Genomic DNA, 25,353 nt, shown 5'->3' on the forward strand with positions numbered 1-25,353 from the left:
TGATATCGCGATAATTGTGATAATCAAGGCCATTAACATGAAATAGGTTTTTCCATTATTGACAAGGCCGAATACTTTTACATGTACATATGTATTTACACAGCATTTTCACAGACCGGTTTGGGTGAGTCAGAGAAACTGTGGGTGTACTGGAGAAACTGTGCGGGTACTGGAAAAACTGTGGGGGTACTGGAGAAACTGTGGGGGTACTGGAGAAACTGTGGGGGTACTGGAGAAACTCTGGGGGTACTGGAGAAACTGTGGGGGTACTGGAGAAACAGTGGGGGTACTGGAGAAACAGTGGGGGTACTGGAGAAACTGTGGGGATACTGGAGAAACTGTGGGGATACTGGAGAAACTGTGGGGGTACTCGAGAAACTGTGGGGGTACTCGAGAAACTCTGGAGGTACTGGAGAAACTCTGGTGGTACTGGAAAAACTCTGGGGGTACTGGAGAAACTCTGGGGGTACTGGAGAAACTCTGGGGGTACTGGAGAAACTCTGGGGGTACTGGAGAAACTCTGGGGGTACTGGAGAAACTCTGGGGGTACTGGAGAAACTCTGGGGGTACTGGAGAAACTCTGGGGGTACTGGAGAAACTCTGGGGGTACTGGAGAAACTCTGGCGATACTGGAGAAACTCTGAGGGTACTCGAGAAACTCTGGGGGTACTCGAGAAACTCTGGGGGTACTGGAGAAACTCTGGGGGTACTCGAGAAACCCTGGGGGTACTCGAGAAACCCTGGGGGTACTCGAGAAACCCTGGGGGTACTCGAGAAACCCTGGCGGTACTCGAGAAACTCTGGCGGTACTCGAGAAACCCTGGCGGTACTCGAGAAACCCTGGGGGTACTCGAGAAAGCCTGGGGGTACTCGAGAAACCCTGGGGGTACTCGAGAAACCCTGGGGGTACTCGAGAAACCCTGGCGGTACTCGAGAAACCCTGGGGGTACTGGAGAAACCCTGGGGGTACTGGAGAAACTCTGGGGCTACTGGAGAAACTCTGGGGCTACTGGAGAAACTCTGGAGCTACTGGAGAAACTCTGGGGGTACTGGAGAAACTCTGGGGGTACTGGAGAAACTCTGGGGGTACTGGAGAAACTCTGGGGGTACTGGAGAAACTCTGGGGGTACTGGAGAAACGCTGGGGGTACTGGAGAAACTCTGGGGGTACTGGAGAAACTCTGGGGGTACTGGAGAAACTCTGGGGGTACTGGAGAAACTCTGGGGCCACTGGAGAAACTCTGGGGGTACTGGAGAAACTCTGGGGGTACTGGAGAAACTCTGGGGGCACTGGAGAAACTCTGGGGGTACTGGAGAAACTCTGGGGGAACTGGAGATACTCTGGGGAAACTGGAGAAACTCTGGGGGTACTGGAGAAACTGTGGGGTATTGGAGAAACTGGAGGGATACAAAAAGGTAACACTGGAGCAACAAAGGTCAGTACATCCACCTTGAAGGTCTATTTCAAAACATTTCCGTTGACATACTTTTTTAACTTGATCACTCAAGCTGACAAACGTCTTCAGAAGAAAGGACATCACCAGCCATCGCAATTAAATCAAGGACAACGTACCTGCCTGACCATTAGGTTGAGCAACGTTTCCAGGAAGTAGCAGGTCAGGTCATCAGGTACCAGGTCACTGGACTGGGGCTGCACCAATGGAGTCACTTCCTCAGCAATGACTGGACCTGTTTGCAGACATTTGTCATGAGTGTTTCGGACACGAGGCCAAAATCAACATGAAAATTGAGGCTTTAGGACACAGGGCCAAAATCAACATGAAAATGCTCCTGTGTCCATCTTGTCCTCACCCTCCATCTTCGCCTACCTCTCATTCTTGCCTGCATTATCTCTATCTATTTTGTCTCTCAGCCCTGCTGTTGGTGTCCCCACCTCCCTTTCTGCTGTTACGTTGTTCTGTTGCATCCTGATATGTGATGTGTTCCAGCTCTTCCATGAGCCTCGACCTTGTATACTTCAAAGCAAATTCTGAAATTGAAACCAGAGGCCAACTTGTGATTTTATTCATATACCAGCAGAATCTCATACGTTTCAAGGTTAACTACGTGATAATCAGATGTTTAACCAAACGTAGACCCTGGTTTAATTCAATGATACAAGCTAGCTCAGATCGACATGAACACAAATTCACTGTTATAAACTAGCTCAGATAGACATGAAGACAAATTCACTGTTATAAACTAGCTCAGATAGACATGAAGACAAATTCACTGTTATAAACTAGCTCAGATAGACATGAGACAAATTCACTGTTATAAACTAGCTCAGATAGACATGAAGACAAATTCACTGTTATAAACTAGCTCAGATAGACATGAAGACAAATTCACTGTTATAAACTAGCTCAGATAGACATGAGACAAATTCACTGTTATAAACTAGCTCAGATCGACATGAAGACAAATTCAATGCCATAAACTAGCTCAGATCAACATGAAGACAAATTCAATGCTATAAACCAGCTCAGATCGACATGAAGACAAATTCAATGCCATAAACTAGCTCAGATCAACATGAAGACAAATTCAATGCTATAAACCAGCTCAGATCAACATGAAGACAAATTCAATGCTATAAACCAGCTCAGATCAACATGAAGACAAATTCAATGCTATAAACCAGCTCAGATCGACAAGAAGACAAATTCAATGCTATAAACCAGCTCAGATCGACATGAAGACAAATTCAATGCTATAAACCAGCTCAGATCAACATGAAGACAAATTCAATGCTATAAACCAGCTCAGATCAACATGAAGACAAATTCAATGCTATAAACCAGCTCAGATCGACATGAAGACAAATTCAATGCTATAAACCAGCTCAGATCAACAAGAATACAAATTCAATGCTATAAACCAGCTCAGATAGACATGAAGACAAATTCAATGCTATAAACCAGCTCAGATCGACATGAAGACAAATTCAATGCTATAAACCAGCTCAGATCGACATGAAGACAAATTCAATGCTATAAACCAGCTCAGATCGACATGAAGACAAATTCAATGCTATAAACCAGCTCAGATCAACATGAAGACAAATTCAATGCTATAAACCAGCTCAGATCGACATGAAGACAAATTCAATGCTATAAACCAGCTCAGATCGACATGAAGACAAATTCAATGCTATAAACCAGCTCAGATCAACATGAAGACAAATTCATTGCTTTAAACCAGCTCAGATCAACATGAAGGCAAATTCAATGCTTTAAACCAGCTCAGATCAACATGAATACAAATTCAATGCTTTAAACCAGCTCAGATCAACATGAATACAAATTCAATGCTATAAACCAGCTCAGATCAACATGAAGACAAATTCAATGCTATAAACCAGCTCAGATCAACATGAATACAAATTCAATGCTTTAAACCAGCTCAGATCAACATGAATACAAATTCAATGCTATAAACCAGCTCAGATCAACATGAAGACAAATTCAATGCTTTAAACCAGCTCAGATCAACATGAAGACAAATTCAATGCTATAAACCAGCTCAGATCAACATGAATACAAATTCAATGCTATAAACCAGCTCAGATCGACATGAAGACAAATTCAATGCTTTAAACTAGCTCAGATCAACATGAATACAAATTCAATGCTATAAACCAGCTCAGATAGACATGAAGACAAATTCAATGCTATAAACTAGCTCAGATCAACATGAATACAAATTCAATGCTATAAACCAGCTCAGATCGACATGAAGACAAATTCAATACTTTAAACTAGCTCAGATCAACATGAATACAAATTCAATGCTATAAACCAGCTCAGATCAACATGAAGACAAATTCAATGCTATAAACCAGCTCAGATCAACATGAATACAAATTCAATGCTATAAACCAGCTCAGATCAACATGAAGGCAAATTCAATGCTTTAAACCAGCTCAGATCAACATGAAGACAAATTCAATGCTATAAACCAGCTCAGATCAACATGAAGGCAAATTCAATGCTTTAAACCAGCTCAGATCAACATGAAGACAAATTCAATGCTATAAACCAGCTCAGATCAACATGAAGACAAATTCAATGCTATAAACCAGCTCAGATCAACATGAATACAAATTCAATGCTATAAACCAGCTCAGATCGACATGAAGACAAATTCAATGCTTTAAACTAGCTCAGATCAACATGAATACAAATTCAATGCTATAAACCAGCTCAGATAGACATGAAGACAAATTCAATGCTATAAACTAGCTCAGATCAACATGAATACAAATTCAATGCTATAAACCAGCTCAGATCGACATGAAGACAAATTCAATGCTATAAACCAGCTCAGATCAACATGAAGACAAATTCAATGCCATAAACTAGCTCATATCGACATGAAGCCAAATTCAATGCTATAAACCAGCTCATATCAACATGAAGCCAAATTCAATGCTATAAACTAGCTCAGATCGACATGAAGCCAAATTCAATGCTATAAACTAGCTCAGATCAACATGAAGGCAAATTCAATGCTATAAACTAGCTCAGATCAACATGAATACAAATTCAATGCTATAAACTAGCTCAGATCAACATGAATACAAATTCAATGCTATAAACCAGCTCAGATCAACATGAATACAAATTCAATGCTATAAACCAGCTCAGATCAACATGAATACAAATTCAATGCTATAAACCAGCTCATATCAACATGAAGCCAAATTCAATGCTATAAACCAGCTCAGATCAACATGAATACAAATTCAATGCTATAAACTAGCTCAGATCAACATGAATACAAATTCAATGCTATAAACCAGCTCATATCAACATGAAGCCAAATTCAATGCTATAAACCAGCTCAGATCAACATGAATACAAATTCAATGCTATAAACTAGCTCAGATCAACATGAATACAAATTCAATGCTATAAACCAGCTCAGATCAACATGAAGGCAAATTCAATGCTATAAACCAGCTCATATCGACATGAAGCCAAATTCAATGCTATAAACTAGCTCATATCGACATGAAGGCAAATTCAATGCTATAAACCAGCTCAGATCAACATGAATACAAATTCAATGCTATAAACCAGCTCAGATCAACATGAATACAAATTCAATGCTATAAACTAGCTCAGATCAACATGAATACAAATTCAATGCTATAAACCAGCTCAGATCAACATGAATACAAATTCAATGCTATAAACTAGCTCAGATCAACATGAATACAAATTCAATGCTATAAACCAGCTCAGATCAACATGAATACAAATTCAATGCTATAAACTAGCTCAGATCAACATGAATACAAATTCAATGCTATAAACCAGCTCAGATCAACATGAAGGCAAATTCAATGCTATAAACCAGCTCAGATCAACATGAATACAAATTCAATGCTATAAACTATCTCAGATCAACATGAAGGCAAATTCAATGCTATAAACCAGCTCAGATCAACATGAAGGCAAATTCAATGCTATAAACCAGCTCAGATCAACATGAATACAAATTCAATGCTATAAACCAGCTCAGATCAACATGAAGGCAAATTCAATGCTATAAACCAGCTCAGATCAACATGAATACAAATTCAATGCTATAAACTATCTCAGATCAACATGAAGGCAAATTCAATGCTATAAACCAGCTCAGATCGACATGAAGACAAATTCAATGCTATAAACCAGCTCAGATCAACATGAAGGCAAATTCAATGCTATAAACCAGCTCAGATCAACATGAATACAAATTCAATGCTATAAACCAGCTCAGATCAACATGAATACAAATTCAATGCTATAAACTAGCTCATATCAACATGAAGACAAATTCAATGCTATAAACCAGCTCAGATCAACATGAAGACAAATTCAATGCTATAAACCAGCTCAGATCAACATGAATACAAATTCAATGCTATAAACCAGCTCAGATCAACATGAATACAAATTCAATGCTATAAACCAGCTCAGATCAACATGAATACAAATTCAATGCTATAAACTAGCTCAGATCAACATGAAGACAAATTCAATGCTATAAACCAGCTCAGATCAACATGAATACAAATTCAATGCTATAAACCAGCTCAGATCAACATGAATACAAATTCAATGCTATAAACCAGCTCAGATCAACATGAATACAAATTCAATGCTATAAACCAGCTCAGATCAACATGAAGGCAAATTCAATGCTATAAACCAGCTCAGATCAACATGAATACAAATTCAATGCTATAAACTATCTCAGATCAACATGAAGGCAAATTCAATGCTATAAACCAGCTCAGATCAACATGAAGGCAAATTCAATGCTATAAACTAGCTCATATCAACATGAAGCCAAATTCAATGCTATAAACTAGCTCATATCAACATGAAGGCAAATTCAATGCCATAAACTAGCTCATATCAACATGAAGGCAAATTCAATGCTATAAACTAGCTCAGATCAACATGAAGGCAAATTCAATGCTATAAACTAGCTCAGATCAACATGAAGGCAAATTCAATGCTATAAACTAGCTCATATCAACATGAATACAAATTCAATGCTATAAACCAGCTCATATCAACATGAATACAAATTCAATGCTATAAACTAGCTCATATCGACATGAAGGCAAATTCAATGCTATAAACTAGCTCATATCGACATGAAGCCAAATTCAATGCTATAAACTAGCTCATATCAACATGAAGGCAAATTCAATGCCATAAACTAGCTCATATCAACATGAAGGCAAATTCAATGCTATAAACTAGCTCAGATCAACATGAAGGCAAATTCAATGCTATAAACTAGCTCAGATCAACATGAAGGCAAATTCAATGCTATAAACTAGCTCATATCAACATGAATACAAATTCAATGCTATAAACCAGCTCATATCGACATGAAGGCAAATTCAATGCTATAAACTAGCTCATATCAACATGAAGACAAATTCAATGCTATAAACTAGCTCATATCAACATGAAGCCAAATTCAATGCTATAAACTAGCTCATATCAACATGAAGGCAAATTCAATGCTATAAACTCGCTCATATCAACATGAAGGCAAATTCAATGCTATAAACTAGCTCATATCAACATGAAGGCAAATTCAATGCTATAAACTAGCTCATATCGACATGAAGCCAAATTCAATGCTATAAACTAGCTCATATCAACATGAAGGCAAATTCAATGCTATAAACCAGCTCATATCAACATGAAGGCAAATTCAATGCTATAAACCAGCTCATATCAACATGAAGGCAAATTCAATGCTATAAACTCGCTCATATCAACATGAAGGCAAATTCAATGCTATAAACTAGCTCATATCAACATGAAGGCAAATTCAATGCTATAAACTAGCTCATATCGACATGAAGCCAAATTCAATGCTATAAACTAGCTCATATCAACATGAAGGCAAATTCAATGCTATAAACTAGCTCAGATCAACATGAAGCCAAATTCAATGCTATAAACTAGCTCATATCAACATGAAGCCAAATTCAATGTTATAAACTAGCTCATATCAACATGAAGCCAAATTCAATGCTATAAACTAGCTCATATCAACATGAAGCCAAATTCAATGCTATAAACTAGCTCAGATCAACATGAAGCCAAATTCAATGCTATAAACTAGCTCATATCGACATGAAGCCAAATTCAATGCTATAAACTAGCTCATATCAACATGAAGGCAAATTCAATGCTATAAACAAACTCATATCAACATGAAGGCAAATTCAATGCTATAAACTAGCTCATATCGACATGAAGGCAAATTCAATGCTATAAACTAGCTCATATCAACATGAAGCCAAATTCAATGCTATAAACTAGCTCATATCAACATGAAGGCAAATTCAATGCTATAAACTAGCTCATATCAACATGAAGCCAAATTCAATGCTATAAACTAGCTCAGATCAACATGAAGCCAAATTCAATGCTATAAACTAGCTCAGATCAACATGAAGCCAAATTCAATGCTATAAACTAGCTCATATCGACATGAAGGCAAATTCAATGCTATAAACTAGCTCATATCAACATGAAGCCAAATTCAATGCTATAAACTAGCTCATATCAACATGAAGGCAAATTCAATGCTATAAACTAGCTCATATCAACATGAAGCCAAATTCAATGCTATAAACTAGCTCAGATCAACATGAAGGCAAATTCAATGCTATAAACTAGCTCAGATCAACATGAAGGCAAATTCAATGCTATAAACTAGCTCAGATCAACATGAAGCCAAATTCAATGCTATAAACTAGCTCAGATCAACATGAAGCCAAATTCAATGCTATAAACTAGCTCATATCAACATGAAGCCAAATTCAATGCTATAAACTAGCTCAGATCAACATGAAGGCAAATTCAATGCTATAAACTAGCTCATATCGACATGAAGGCAAATTCAATGCTATAAACTAGCTCATATCGACATGAAGCCAAATTCAATGCTATAAACTAGCTCATATCGACATGAAGCCAAATTCAATGCTATAAACTAGCTCATATCGACATGAAGGCAAATTCAATGCTATAAACTAGCTCATATCAACATGAAGGCAAATTCAATGCTATAAACTAGCTCAGATCAACATGAAGCCAAATTCAATGCTATAAACCAGCTCATATCAACATGAAGGCAAATTCAATGCTATAAACTAGCTCATATCAACATGAAGCCAAATTCAATGCTATAAACTAGCTCATATCAACATGAAGCCAAATTCAATGCTATAAACTAGCTCATATCAACATGAAGGCAAATTCAATGCTATAAACTAGCTCATATCGACATGAAGACAAATTCAATGCTATAAACTAGCTCATATCAACATGAAGCCAAATTCAATGCTATAAACTAGCTCATATCAACATGAAGCCAAATTCAATGCTATAAACTAGCTCAGATCGACATGAAGGCAAATTCAATGCTATAAACTAGCTCATATCAACATGAAGCCAAATTCAATGCTATAAACTAGCTCATATCGACATGAAGGCAAATTCAATGCTATAAACTAGCTCATATCAACATGAAGCCAAATTCAATGCTATAAACTAGCTCAGATCAACATGAAGGCAAATTCAATGCTATAAACTAGCTCATATCAACATGAAGCCAAATTCAATGCTATAAACTAGCTCAGATCAACATGAAGCCAAATTCAATGCTATAAACTAGCTCAGATCAACATGAATACAAATTCAATGCTATAAACCAGCTCATATCAACATGAAGGCAAATTCAATGCTATAAACTAGCTCATATCAACATGAAGGCAAATTCAATGCTATAAACCAGCTCATATCAACATGAAGCCAAATTCAATGCTATAAACCAGCTCATATCAACATGAAGCCAAATTCAATGCTATAAACTAGCTCATATCAACATGAAGCCAAATTCAATGCTATAAACTAGCTCATATCGACATGAAGCCAAATTCAATGCTATAAACTAGCTCATATCGACATGAAGGCAAATTCAATGCTATAAACTAGCTCAGATCGACATGAAGCCAAATTCAATGCTATAAACTAGCTCATATCAACATGAAGCCAAATTCAATGTTATAAACTAGCTCATATCAACATGAAGGCAAATTCAATGCTATAAACTAGCTCATATCAACATGAAGGCAAATTCAATGCTATAAACTAGCTCAGATCAACATGAAGCCAAATTCAATGCTATAAACTAGCTCAGATCAACATGAAGCCAAATTCAATGCTATAAACTAGCTCAGATCAACATGAAGGCAAATTCAATGCTATAAACTAGCTCAGATCAACATGAAGCCAAATTCAATGCTATAAACTAGCTCAGATCAACATGAAGCCAAATTCAATGCTATAAACTAGCTCAGATCAACATGAAGGCAAATTCAATGCTATAAACTAGCTCAGATCAACATGAAGGCAAATTCAATGCTATAAACTAGCTCAGATCAACATGAAGCCAAATTCAATGCTATAAACTAGCTCATATCAACATGAAGGCAAATTCAATGCTATAAACCAGCTCATATCAACATGAAGCCAAATTCAATGCTATAAACTAGCTCATATCAACATGAAGCCAAATTCAATGCTATAAACTAGCTCAGATCGACATGAAGCCAAATTCAATGCTATAAACTAGCTCATATCGACATGAAGGCAAATTCAATGCTATAAACTAGCTCAGATCAACATGAAGGCAAATTCAATGCTATAAACTAGCTCAGATCAACATGAAGCCAAATTCAATGCTATAAACTAGCTCATATCAACATGAAGCCAAATTCAATGCTATAAACTAGCTCAGATCAACATGAAGCCAAATTCAATGCTATAAACTAGCTCAGATCAACATGAAGCCAAATTCAATGCTATAAACTAGCTCATATCAACATGAAGGCAAATTCAATGCTATAAACTAGCTCAGATCAACATGAAGCCAAATTCAATGCTATAAACTAGCTCATATCAACATGAAGCCAAATTCAATGCTATAAACTAGCTCATATCAACATGAAGCCAAATTCAATGCTATAAACTAGCTCAGATCAACATGAAGGCAAATTCAATGCTATAAACTAGCTCAGATCAACATGAAGCCAAATTCAATGCTATAAACTAGCTCAGATCAACATGAAGCCAAATTCAATGCTATAAACTAGCTCAGATCAACATGAAGCCAAATTCAATGCTATAAACTAGCTCATATCAACATGAAGGCAAATTCAATGCTATAAACTAGCTCATATCGACATGAAGGCAAATTCAATGCTATAAACTAGCTCAGATCAACATGAAGCCAAATTCAATGCTATAAACTAGCTCATATCAACATGAAGCCAAATTCAATGCTATAAACTAGCTCATATCAACATGAAGCCAAATTCAATGCTATAAACTAGCTCAGATCAACATGAAGCCAAATTCAATGCTATAAACTAGCTCAGATCAACATGAAGGCAAATTCAATGCTATAAACTAGCTCATATCAACATGAAGGCAAATTCAATGCTATAAACTAGCTCATATCAACATGAAGCCAAATTCAATGCTATAAACTAGCTCATATCAACATGAAGCCAAATTCAATGCTATAAACTAGCTCATATCGACATGAATACAAATTCAATGCTATAAACTAGCTCATATCAACATGAAGCCAAATTCAATGCTATAAACCAGCTCAGATCGACATGAAGGCAAATTCAATGCTATAAACTAGCTCATATCAACATGAAGGCAAATTCAATGCTATAAACTAGCTCATATCGACATGAAGGCAAATTCAATGCTATAAACTAGCTCAGATCAACATGAAGCCAAATTCAATGCTATAAACTAGCTCATATCGACATGAAGGCAAATTCAATGCTATAAACTAGCTCATATCAACATGAAGCCAAATTCAATGCTATAAACTAGCTCATATCAACATGAAGCCAAATTCAATGCTATAAACTAGCTCATATCAACATGAAGGCAAATTCAATGCTATAAACTAGCTCATATCGACATGAAGGCAAATTCAATGCTATAAACCAGCTCAGATCAACATGAAGCCAAATTCAATGCTATAAACTAGCTCATATCGACATGAAGGCAAATTCAATGCTATAAACCAGCTCATATCGACATGAAGACAAATTCAATGCTATAAACCAGCTCAGATCAACATGAAGGCAAATTCAATGCTATAAACTAGCTCAGATCAACATGAAGGCAAATTCAATGCTATAAACTAGCTCAGATCAACATGAAGCCAAATTCAATGCTATAAACTAGCTCATATCAACATGAAGGCAAATTCAATGCTATAAACCAGCTCATATCAACATGAAGCCAAATTCAATGCTATAAACTAGCTCATATCAACATGAAGGCAAATTCAATGCTATAAACTAGCTCAGATCGACATGAAGCCAAATTCAATGCTATAAACTAGCTCATATCAACATGAAGGCAAATTCAATGCTATAAACTAGCTCATATCGACATGAATACAAATTCAATGCTATAAACTAGCTCAGATCAACATGAAGGCAAATTCAATGCTATAAACTAGCTCATATCAACATGAAGGCAAATTCAATGCTATAAACTAGCTCAGATCAACATGAAGGCAAATTCAATGCTATAAACTAGCTCATATCAACATGAGGCCAAATTCAATGCTATAAACTAGCTCAGATCAACATGAAGGCAAATTCAATGCTATAAACCAGCTCATATCAACATGAAGGCAAATTCAATGCTATAAACTAGCTCAGATCGACATGAAGCCAAATTCAATGCTATAAACTAGCTCATATCAACATGAAGCCAAATTCAATGCTATAAACTAGCTCATATCGACATGAAGCCAAATTCAATGCTATAAACTAGCTCATATCAACATGAAGGCAAATTCAATGCTATAAACTAGCTCAGATCGACATGAATACAAATTCAATGCTATAAACCAGCTCATATCGACATGAAGGCAAATTCAATGCTATAAACTAGCTCAGATCGACATGAAGCCAAATTCAATGCTATAAACTAGCTCATATCAACATGAAGCCAAATTCAATGCTATAAACTAGCTCATATCGACATGAAGCCAAATTCAATGCTATAAACTAGCTCATATCAACATGAAGGCAAATTCAATGCTATAAACTAGCTCATATCAACATGAAGGCAAATTCAATGCTATAAACTAGCTCATATCAACATGAAGGCAAATTCAATGCTATAAACCAGCTCATATCAACATGAAGCCAAATTCAATGCTATAAACTAGCTCATATCGACATGAATACAAATTCAATGCTATAAACCAGCTCATATCGACATGAAGGCAAATTCAATGCTATAAACTAGCTCATATCGACATGAATACAAATTCAATGCTATAAACTAGCTCATATCAACATGAAGGCAAATTCAATGCTATAAACTAGCTCATATCAACATGAAGGCAAATTCAATGCTATAAACTAGCTCATATCAACATGAAGCCAAATTCAATGCTATAAACTAGCTCAGATCGACATGAAGCCAAATTCAATGCTATAAACTAGCTCATATCAACATGAAGCCAAATTCAATGCTATAAACTAGCTCAGATCGACATGAAGCCAAATTCAATGCTATAAACTAGCTCATATCAACATGAAGCCAAATTCAATGCTATAAACTAGCTCATATCGACATGAAGCCAAATTCAATGCTATAAACTAGCTCATATCAACATGAAGGCAAATTCAATGCTATAAACTAGCTCATATCAACATGAAGCCAAATTCAATGCTATAAACTAGCTCATATCGACATGAAGCCAAATTCAATGCTATAAACTAGCTCATATCAACATGAAGACAAATTCAATGCTATAAACCAGCTCATATCAACATGAAGGCAAATTCAATGCTATAAACTAGCTCATATCGACATGAAGGCAAATTCAATGCTATAAACTAGCTCAGATCAACATGAAGCCAAATTCAATGCTATAAACTAGCTCAGATCAACATGAAGCCAAATTCAATGCTATAAACTAGCTCATATCAACATGAAGGCAAATTCAATGCTATAAACTAGCTCATATCAACATGAAGGCAAATTCAATGCTATAAACTCGCTCATATCAACATGAAGGCAAATTCAATGCTATAAACTAGCTCATATCGACATGAAGGCAAATTCAATGCTATAAACTAGCTCATATCAACATGAAGGCAAATTCAATGCTATAAACTAGCTCATATCAACATGAAGGCAAATTCAATGCTATAAACTAGCTCAGATCGACATGAAGGCAAATTCAATGCTATAAACTAGCTCATATCAACATGAAGCCAAATTCAATGCTATAAACTAGCTCATATCAACATGAAGGCAAATTCAATGCTATAAACTAGCTCAGATCGACATGAAGCCAAATTCAATGCTATAAACTAGCTCATATCAACATGAAGGCAAATTCAATGCTATAAACTAGCTCATATCAACATGAAGGCAAATTCAATGCTATAAACTAGCTCATATCGACATGAAGGCAAATTCAATGCTATAAACTAGCTCATATCGACATGAAGGCAAATTCAATGCTATAAACTAGCTCATATCAACATGAAGGCAAATTCAATGCTATAAACTAGCTCATATCAACATGAAGGCAAATTCAATGCTATAAACTAGCTCATATCGACATGAAGCCAAATTCAATGCTATAAACTAGCTCATATCAACATGAAGCCAAATTCAATGCTATAAACCAGCTCATATCAACATGAAGGCAAATTCAATGCTATAAACTAGCTCATATCAACATGAAGGCAAATTCAATGCTATAAACAAGCTCATATCAACATGAAGGCAAATTCAATGCTATAAACTAGCTCATATCAACATGAAGGCAAATTCAATGCTATAAACTAGCTCATATCAACATGAAGGCAAATTCAATGCTATAAACTAGCTCATATCAACATGAAGGCAAATTCAATGCTATAAACTAGCTCATATCAACATGAAGGCAAATTCAATGCTATAAACTAGCTCATATCAACATGAAGGCAAATTCAATGCTATAAACAAGCTCATATCAACATGAAGCCAAATTCAATGCTATAAACCAGCTCATATCAACATGAAGGCAAATTCAATGCTATAAACTAGCTCATATCAACATGAAGGCAAATTCAATGCTATAAACAAGCTCATATCAACATGAAGGCAAATTCAATGCTATAAACTAGCTCATATCAACATGAAGGCAAATTCAATGCTATAAACTAGCTCAGATCAACATGAAGCCAAATTCAATGCTATAAACTAGCTCATATCAACATGAAGGCAAATTCAATGCTATAAACTAGCTCATATCAACATGAAGGCAAATTCAATGCTATAAACTAGCTCATATCAACATGAAGCCAAATTCAATGCTATAAACTAGCTCATATCAACATGAAGACAAATTCAATGCTATAAACTAGCTCATATCAACATGAAGCCAAATTCAATGCTATAAACTAGCTCATATCAACATGAAGGCAAATTCAATGCTATAAACTAGCTCATATCAACATGAAGCCAAATTCAATGCTATAAACTAGCTCATATCAACATGAAGGCAAATTCAATGCTATAAACTAGCTCATATCAACATGAAGCCAAATTCAATGCTATAAACTAGCTCATATCAACATGAAGCCAAATTCAATGCTATAAACTAGCTCATATCAACATGAAGGCAAATTCAATGCTATAAACTAGCTCATATCAACATGAAGGCAAATTCAATGCTATAAACTAGCTCAAATCAACATGAAGCCAAATTCAATGCTATAAACTAGCTCAGATCGACATGAATACAAATTCAATGCTATAAACTCGCTCATATCAACATGAAGCCAAATTCAATGCTATAAACTAGCTCATATCAACATGAAGCCAAATTCAATGCTATAAACTAGCTCAGATCAACATGAAGGCAAATTCAATGCTATAAACTAGCTCATATCAACATGAAGCCAAATTCAATGCTATAAACTAGCTCATATCGACATGAAGGCAAATTCAATGCTATAAACTAGCTCAGATCGACATGAAGGCAAATTCAATGCCATAAACTAGCTCATATCAACATGAAGGCAAATTCAATGCTATAAACTAGCTCATATCAACATGAAGGCAAATTCAATGCTATAAACCAGCTCATATCAACATGAAGCCAAATTCAATGCTATAAACTAGCTCAGATCAACATGAAGACAAATTCAATGCTATAAACTAGCTCAGATCAACATGAAGGCAAATTCAATGCTATAAACTAGCTCATATCAACATGAAGGCAAATTCAATGCTATAAACCAGCTCATATCAACATGAAGCCAAATTCAATGCTATAAACTAGCTCAGATCAACATGAAGACAAATTCAATGCTATAAACTAGCTCAGATCAACATGAAGGCAAATTCAATGCTATAAACTAGCTCATATCAACATGAAGGCAAATTCAATGCCATAAACTAGCTCAGATCAACATGAAGCCAAATTCAATGCCATAAACTAGCTCATATCAACATGAAGGCAAATTCAATGCTATAAACTAGCTCATATCAACATGAAGCCAAATTCAATGCCATAAACTAGCTCATATCAACATGAAGCCAAATTCAATGCCATAAACTAGCTCATATCAACATGAAGCCAAATTCAATGCTATAAACTAGCTCAGATCAACATGAAGACAAATTCAATGCTATAAACTAGCTCAGATCGACATGAAGACAAATTCAATGCTATAAACTAGCTCAGATCAACATGAAGACAAATTCAATGCTATAAACTAGCTCAGATCAACATGAAGACAAATTCAATGCCATAAACTAGCTCATATCAACATGAAGCCAAATTCAATGCCATAAACTAGCTCATATCAACATGAAGCCAAATTCAATGCTATAAACTAGCTCAGATCAACATGAAGACAAATTCAATGCTATAAACTAGCTCAGATCGACATGAAGACAAATTCAATGCTATAAACTAGCTCAGATCAACATGAAGACAAATTCAATGCTATAAACTAGCTCAGATCAACATGAAGACAAATTCAATGCTATAAACTAGCTCAGATCGACATGAAGACAAATTCAATGCTATAAACTAGCTCAGATCAACATGAAGACAAATTCAATGCTATAAACAAGCTCATATCGACATGAAGCCAAATTCAATGCTATAAACCAGCTCAGATCAACATGAAGCCAAATTCAATGCTATAAACTAGCTCAGATCAACATGAAGACAAATTCAATGCTATAAACTAGCTCAGATCGACATGAACACAAATTCAATGCTATAAACTAGCTCAGATCAACATGAAGACAAATTCAATGCTATAAACTAGCTCAGATCAACATGAAGCCAAATTCAATGCCATAAACTAGCTCAGATCAACATGAAGACAAATTCAATGCTATAAACCAGCTCAGATCAACATGAAGACAAATTCAATGCTATAAACTAGCTCAGATCAATATGAAGACAAATTCAATGCTATAAACTAGCTCATATCAACATGAAGGCAAATTCAATGCTATAAACCAGCTCATATCGACATGAAGGCAAATTCAATGCTATAAACTAGCTCAGATCAACATGAAGGCAAATTCAATGCTATAAACTAGCTCAGATCGACATGAAGCCAAATTCAATGCTATAAACTAGCTCAGATCAACATGAAGACAAATTCAATGCTATAAACCAGCTCAGATCAACATGAAGACAAATTCAATGCTATAAACTAGCTCATATCAACATGAAGGCAAATTCAATGCTATAAACTAGCTCATATCAACATGAAGCCAAATTCAATGCCATAAACTAGCTCAGATCAACATGAAGACAAATTCAATGCTATAAACCAGCTCAGATCAACATGAAGACAAATTCAATGCTATAAACTAGCTCAGATCAATATGAAGACAAATTCAATGCTATAAACTAGCTCAGATCAACATGAAGTCAAATTCAATGCTATAAACTAGCTCAGATCAACATGAAGACAAATTCAATGCTATAAACTAGCTCAGATCAACATGAAGACAAATTCAATGCTATAAACCAGCTCAGATCAACATGAAGACAAATTCAATGCCATAAACTAGCTCAGATCAACATGAAGACAAATTCAATGCTATAAACTAGCTCAGATCAACATGAAGACAAATTCAATGCCATAAACTAGCTCAGATCAACATGAAGACAAATTCAATGCTATAAACTAGCTCAGATCGACATGAAGACAAATTCAATGCTATAAACCAGCTCAGATCAACATGAAGACAAATTCAATGCTATAAACTAGCTCAGATCAACATGAAGACAAATTCAATGCTATAAACTAGCTCAGATCAACATGAAGACAAATTCAATGCTATAAACCAGCTCAGATCAACATGAAGACAAATTCAATGCTATAAACCAGCTCAGATCAACATGAAGACAAATTCAATGCCATAAACTAGCTCAGATCAACATGAAGACAAATTCAATGCCATAAACTAGCTCAGATCAACATGAAGACAAATTCAATGCTATAAACTAGCTCAGATCGACATGAAGACAAATTCAATGCCATAAACTAGCTCAGATCGACATGAAGACAAATTCATTGCCATAAACTAGCTCAGATCAACATGAAGACAAATTCAATGCCATAAACTAGCTCAGATCAACATGAAGACAAATTCAATGCTATAAACTAGCTCAGATCGACATGAAGACAAATTCAATGCCATAAACTAGCTCAGATCGACATGAAGACAAATTCAATGCCATAAACTAGCTCAGATCAACATGAAGACAAATTCAATGCTATAAACTAGCTCAGATCAACATGAAGACAAATTCAATGCTATAAACTAGCTCAGATCAATTTGAAGACAAATTCAATGCTAGAAACTAGCTCAGATAGACATGAAGACAAATTCAATGCCATAAACTAGCTCAGATCAACATGAAGACAAATTCAATGCTATAAACTAGCTCAGATCAATTTGAAGACAAATTCAATGCTATAAACTAGCTCAGATCAACATGAAGACAAATTCAATGCCATAAACTAGCTCAGATCAACATGAAGACAAATTCAATGCTATAAACTAGCTCAGATCGACATGAAGACAAATTCAATGCCATAAACTAGCTCAGATCGACATGAAGACAAATTCAATGCCATAAACTAGCTCAGATCAACATGAAGACAAATTCAATGCTATAAACTAGCTCAGATCGACATGAAGACAAATTCAATGCTATAAACTAGCTCAGATCAACATGAAGCCAAATTCAATGCTATAAACAAGCTCAAATCAACATGAAGACAAATTCAATGCCATAAACTAGCTCAGATCAACATGAAGACAAATTCAATGCTATAAACTAGCTCAGATCGACATGAAGACAAATTCAATGCTATAAACTAGCTCAGATCGACATGAAGACAAATTCAATGCCATAAACTAGCTCAGATCGACATGAAGACAAATTCAATGCCATAAACTAGCTCAGATCGACATGAAGACAAATTCAATGCCATAAACTAGCTCAGATCAACATGAAGACAAATTCAATGCTATAAACTAGCTCAGATCGACATGAAGACAAATTCAATGCCATAAACTAGCTCAGATCAACATGAAGACAAATTCAATGCCATAAACTAGCTCAGATCAACATGAAGACAAATTCAATGCTATAAACTAGCTCAGATCAACATGAAGCCAAATTCAATGCTATAAACTAGCTCAAATCAACATGAAGACAAATTCAATGCCATAAACTAGCTCAGATCAACATGAAGACAAATTCAATGCTATAAACTAGCTCAGATCGACATGAAGACAAATTCAATGCTATAAACTAGCTCAGATCGACATGAAGACAAATTCAATGCCATAAACTAGCTCAGATCGACATGAAGACAAATTCAATGCCATAAACTAGCTCAGATCGACATGAAGACAAATTCAATGCCATAAACTAGCTCAGATCAACATGAAGACAAATTCAATGCTATAAACTAGCTCAGATCGACATGAAGACAAATTCAATGCCATAAACTAGCTCAGATCAACATGAAGACAAATTCAATGCCATAAACTAGCTCAGATCAACATGAAGACAAATTCAATGCTATAAACTAGCTCAGATCGACATGAAGACAAATTCAATGCCATAAACTAGCTCAGATCGACATAAAGACAAATTCAATGCCATAAACTAGCTCAGATCAACATGAAGACAAATTCAATGCTATAAACCAGCTCAGATCAACATGAAGACAAATTCAATGCTATAAACTAGCTCAGATCAACATGAAGACAAATTCAATGCTATAAACTAGCTCAGATCAACATGAAGACAAATTCAATGCTATAAACTAGCTCAGATCAACATGAAGACAAATTCAATGCTATAAGCTCGCTCAGATCAACATGAAGACAAATTCAATGCTATAAACTAGCTCAGATCAACATGAAGACAAATTCAATGCCATAAACTAGCTCAGATCAACATGAAGACAAATTCAATGCTATAAACCAGCTCAGATCAACATGAAGACAAATTCAATGCTATAAACTAGCTCAGATCAACATGAAGACAAATTCAATGCTATAAACTAGCTCAGATCAACATGAAGACAAATTCAATGCTATAAACTAGCTCAGATCAACATGAAGACAAATTCAATGCTATAAACCAGCTCAGATCAACATGAAGACAAATTCAATGCCATAAACTAGCTCAGATCAACATGAAGACAAATTCAATGCTATAAACTAGCTCAGATCAACATGAAGACAAATTCAATGCCATAAACTAGCTCAGATCAACATGAAGACAAATTCAATGCTATAAACTAGCTCAGATCGACATGAAGACAAATTCAATGCCATAAACTAGCTCAGATCGACATGAAGACAAATTCAATGCCATAAACTAGCTCAGATCAACATGAAGACAAATTCAATGCTATAAACTAGCTCAGATCAACATGAAGACAAATTCAATGCTATAAACTAGCTCAGATCAATTTGAAGACAAATTCAATGCTAGAAACTAGCTCAGATAGACATGAAGACAAATTCAATGCCATAAACTAGCTCAGATCAACATGAAGACAAATTCAATGCTATAAACTAGCTCAGATCAATTTGAAGACAAATTCAATGCTATAAACTAGCTCAGATCAACATGAAGACAAATTCAATGCCATAAACTAGCTCAGATCAACATGAAGACAAATTCAATGCTATAAACTAGCTCAGATCGACATGAAGACAAATTCAATGCCATAAACTAGCTCAGATCGACATGAAGACAAATTCAATGCCATAAACTAGCTCAGATCAACATGAAGACAAATTCAATGCTATAAACCAGCTCAGATCAACATGAAGACAAATTCAATGCTATAAACTAGCTCAGATCAACATGAAGACAAATTCAATGCTATAAACTAGCTCAGATCAACATGAAGACAAATTCAATGCTATAAACCAGCTCAGATCAACATGAAGACAAATTCAATGCTATAAACTAGCTCAGATCAATTTGAAGACAAATTCAATGCTTTAAACTAGCTCAGATCGACATGAAGACAAATTCAATGCTATAAACTAGCTCAGATCAACATGAAGACAAATTCAATGCTATAAACCAGCTCAGATCAACATGAAGACAAATTCAATGCTATAAACCAGCTCAGATCAACATGAAGACAAATTCAATGCTATAAACTAGCTCAGATCGACATGAAGACAAATTCAATGCTTTAAACTAGCTCAGATAGACATGAAGACAAATTCAATGCGATAAACTAGCTCAGATCGAGATGAAGACACTCAACATTGTGAAGGGGAGAAAAATTGTGGAGCAAATAACGGTGAAGAACACACCTTCAGAGGGGGCTTTGCAAACAAGGTCCTCCAGAGTGCAAGGACCACCTGGTCCAATGGGTGGAGGAAAGCCCGGCACAAGACAGGCAAAAATGAATCTCTCTTCCAAAGTGCATTTGTGCTGGAGAGCCTGCATCCAGAGCAGATGCAGCTGCATGCCCTCCCGGCGAATCTGTACGTTGTCGATGGGAGACAAAGAGACAGACAGACAGAGCTGTCGGAGGAAGATTGAGGCAATTGAAATTGTATGATGGAGGATGCCCATTCGGCAGCTGGCTTTGGAGACCAAACTTAAAAACAAAGTTGTTGATGAAGTGACTTTAAGCCTCAAAATGAATTTATTAACATAAATCAAGTTCAGGTCTCCTCATCACAGATTACAAACTCTGGGGGTTTGTTCTCTGTGAATTGTACAAGTTTGGATTCTATTTCCCAAATATGGTCCAACTCATTGTAAAGTATCAATTTAACAATTGTTTCATTTATTAGTTTGGAGGAAGGGGCAGGAAGAATGATAATTATTTGAGGTCGGTACTCGACGACACATTCCCATTTTTTTTTATCTACACAAGGTCTAGGCTCATGGAAGAGCTGGGACACAGAACAAATCAGAACAACATAGCAAACGGAACAGTAGGGTAAAGGGGAAACACCAACAGTGGGGCAGAGCGGGAAAGTCGACGGGGACGGACAAACAAGGGGTTTACAAACAACCGCATTGATGGTGCTCTGGGAGAGGTGGGTTTACAACCAAGACCCGAGACCTTGAATATAAGGGTATATTTAGCACATCCAAGAGTGTAAAATACTACAGCAAGGGCAGGCAAAAAGGGAAATCATTAGCACTCACAAATTAATTAACTACTCACGTAAACAAAATTAAAGAGAAGGAAAGAGAAGGAAAGAAATTAAAGAGAAACAGAAAAAAGGAAAAGTAATGATGAGATTGTAATATTCAAAATAATGTAATGTAGTCACGTGAAAAAGTAAGTACACCCCATGTAAAGTTTTGACTTTTTCAACATATTTCAACATCCAGCTACTTGATCTTCATCTATCTATAATTCCAGTAATCTCTGTGTGTATGTGTGTGTGTATGTGTGTGTGTATGTGTGTGTGTGTATGTGTGTGTGTCTGTGTGTCTGTGACCGCTGTTTCTCGACAACCACGGGTCCGATATACTTGAAACTCGCCAGGTATATTGCTGGGGACCCGAGGATGTGCCTTTTCAAGGTTTCATATTAATCGGAGAAGTAGTTACCGAGCTATGGCGATTTATTTACCAAACTCCGCAAGCCGTTCGCTTTGGCTTTGCGAATGGACCAAACCATTTCATGTAAATAGAGGGGGGGGATTGTCACCGTACTCGCAAGCCGTTCGCTTTGGCTTTGCGAATGGACCAAACCATTTCATGTAAATAGAGGGGGGGGATATAATTTTAGATATACTATATATAGTACGGGCATGCCCTAGTTTCAACAATATTGATAGATAAAGGTGATATAATATAACAAATATCATGAAACATTTACATTTTGTAGTCCATTGTATAATTTAAATAAACATAAATGCAAATTTCGCATGTGGAAAAAGTAAGTACACCCCTACATTTATCACTACTTCAAATACCTAAAATTAGAATCAGGTGCACCAGCTCAGGTGCAAATGATTAGAACATCGTCAGAGAGGATCTTGGAGGAACCTGTCTTATTTAAACCTCAGACATGTAGTTTGGTTTGCTCTTTGTTGTTGAAGTGTGCGGCGTCACCATGCCGAGATCAAAAGAGCTCTCTGAGGCCTTCAGAAAGAAGGTTATAGAGGCCTACGAATCTAGGAAGGGATTTCAAAAGATCTCCAAACAATTTGAAATCAATCAGTCGACTGTCCGGAAGATCATCTACAAGTGGAGAAGATTCCAAACAACTGCCAACTTGTTCAGGCCAGGCCGCGCCAGCAAGTTCAACCCGAGAGGAGACCACAAGATGCTGAAAGAAGTCTCTAAGAACCACAGAATGTCATCATGGGACCTACAGGTAGCTCTTGCCACTGTTTATGTCAAAGTGCACGAGTCTACCATTAGAAAGAGGCTGCACAAATTTGATCTACATGGGAGGTGTGCTTGGAGGAAACCTTTGCTGTCCAGAAACAACATCAGGGCAAGACTAAAGTTTGCCAATGAACACCTCAGCAAAGACCAGCACTTCTGGAACAATGTGCTCTGGACAGATGAGCCAAAGGTAGAGCTATTTGGCCACAGTACCAGAAGACATGTTTGGCGAAAACCAAAGACATCATTTGACCACAAGAAACTGATACCAACTGTAAAGCATGGTGGTGGAAATATTATGGTTTAGGGCAGCTTTGCTGCATCAGGGCCTGGGCAGCTCACCATCATAGAATCCACGATGAATTCTTCATTGTACCAGAGGGTGCTTGAGGATAATGTGAAGCCATCTGTCGGAAAGTTGAAGCTCAACCGAAGGTGGACCTTGCAACACGACAATGACCCTAAACATACCGGTAAATCCACCAAGGAATGGCTGAAGAGAAAGAAATGGAGGGTTCTGGAATGGCCAAGTCAAAGCCCGGATCTAAATCCCATCGAGATGTTGTGGGGGGATTTGAAACGAGCTGTGCATGCAAGAAACCCCTCAAACATCGCACAGCTGAAAGAATTCTGCATGGAGGAGTGGGCAAAAATTTCTCCCAGTCGATGTCAGAGACTGGTAGACAGTTATAAGAAACGCCTACCTGAGGTTGTTTTTTTTTTTTTTTTTTTTTTTTTTTTTTTTGTTGTATACAAGATCGAGGCTCGTGAGAGAGCGAACATTAATCACACAGAAAGACAAACAGACACATAAAGCAAATAACATCGGGAGCGGTAAACAAGATGGGGAGAGAGGGGGAAGGACACAAACACAACATTTGAGAGCAGGGACCGAGAGACATGGAGACATCGAGAGATCTGTGGGAGGGAGAGGGCTTTGGGGGGGAGGCATGTGAAGGGGGGGAGGCATGTGAAGGGGGGGGGTGGGAGAGGTATAAACATATGGACACTGCCAGGATTTCCAGGAAATAAGTTGGAATTTCAAACAAGGTGGATCTGGGGTGAATTAGTGGGGGTAGAAAAGATCAAGGTTATGGATGGGGGAAGATAAGAGATGGTGGTGAACAGCTGTTTTAAAGACCTGGAGGGAGGAGAGGGATTGAAGGGAGTGTGGGAGTTTGTTCCACAGGCAGGAGAAAAGAGGAATGAAAGAGTGAAGGTGAGCAGAGAGCCGAGATTTCGGCAGTTTAACCATCAGAGGGTTGCTGGCAGATCTTGTGCGACCTGTAGGAATATTTGGGGGACAGAGCACAGAGAGAGCTGGGGGAGCAAGGCCGGAGAGGAGTCGGTAGAAGACAGAAAGACCACCTACCTGCCTGCGGTGAGTGAGTGAAAGGCCCTCAGAGATAGCTTCATCGCGGGAGATTCCAATGATTTTGAAAGCTTTGGATTCAACAGCGTGAAGCCGAGCCAGGTGTGAGGCAGGAGCACCAGCCCATAGGGGAGAACAGTATTCCATTGAGCTGCGGATGAAAGCCTTGTATGTGGTGAGGAGCTCAGGTGTGCCGAGGAAGGACTTCGCACGACGGAGGATGCCCAGTCGGCGACTGGCTTTGGAGGCCAGCTTGGAAATGTGGTTTTCCCAAGAAAGATCATGGCAGATAGTGAGACCCAAAAGCTTGAGTGACAGAACTTCTTGGAGAGGATTGTTGAGAAAGTAGATGGGAGGGTTGTCCAGTCGATCTTTTCGGAGAGACATAGTAAGAGAGTGAGGTTTGGCAGGATTGAAAGACATGTTCCACTTGTTTGACCAGTCTGTGATTTTGTC

The 25,353-nt window shown here is 37.0% G+C and overlaps 1 protein-coding gene across 2 annotated transcripts in view; it reads right to left on the bottom strand.

The window, feature by feature from the left end:
- The window catches only part of LOC137435670 (ral GTPase-activating protein subunit alpha-1), a 532,061-nt gene that overhangs the window by 386,090 nt on the left and 120,618 nt on the right, over nucleotides 1-25,353 (bottom strand). For both annotated transcript variants that reach the window (XM_068129617.2, XM_068129616.2), the window contains exons 7-8: nucleotides 21,479-21,650; nucleotides 1,573-1,688 (exon numbers count right to left, since the gene is read on the bottom strand). In XM_068129617.2, coding sequence (XP_067985718.2) covers nucleotides 1,573-1,688; nucleotides 21,479-21,650 — 288 coding nt within the window. The remainder of the gene's footprint in view (nucleotides 1-1,572; nucleotides 1,689-21,478; nucleotides 21,651-25,353) is intronic.

The sequence above is a fragment of the Myxine glutinosa genome, chromosome 9, assembly GCF_964187855.1.
Source record: "Myxine glutinosa chromosome 9, kmMyxGlut1.1, whole genome shotgun sequence".
Taxonomy (NCBI): Eukaryota; Metazoa; Chordata; class Myxini; order Myxiniformes; family Myxinidae; genus Myxine; species Myxine glutinosa.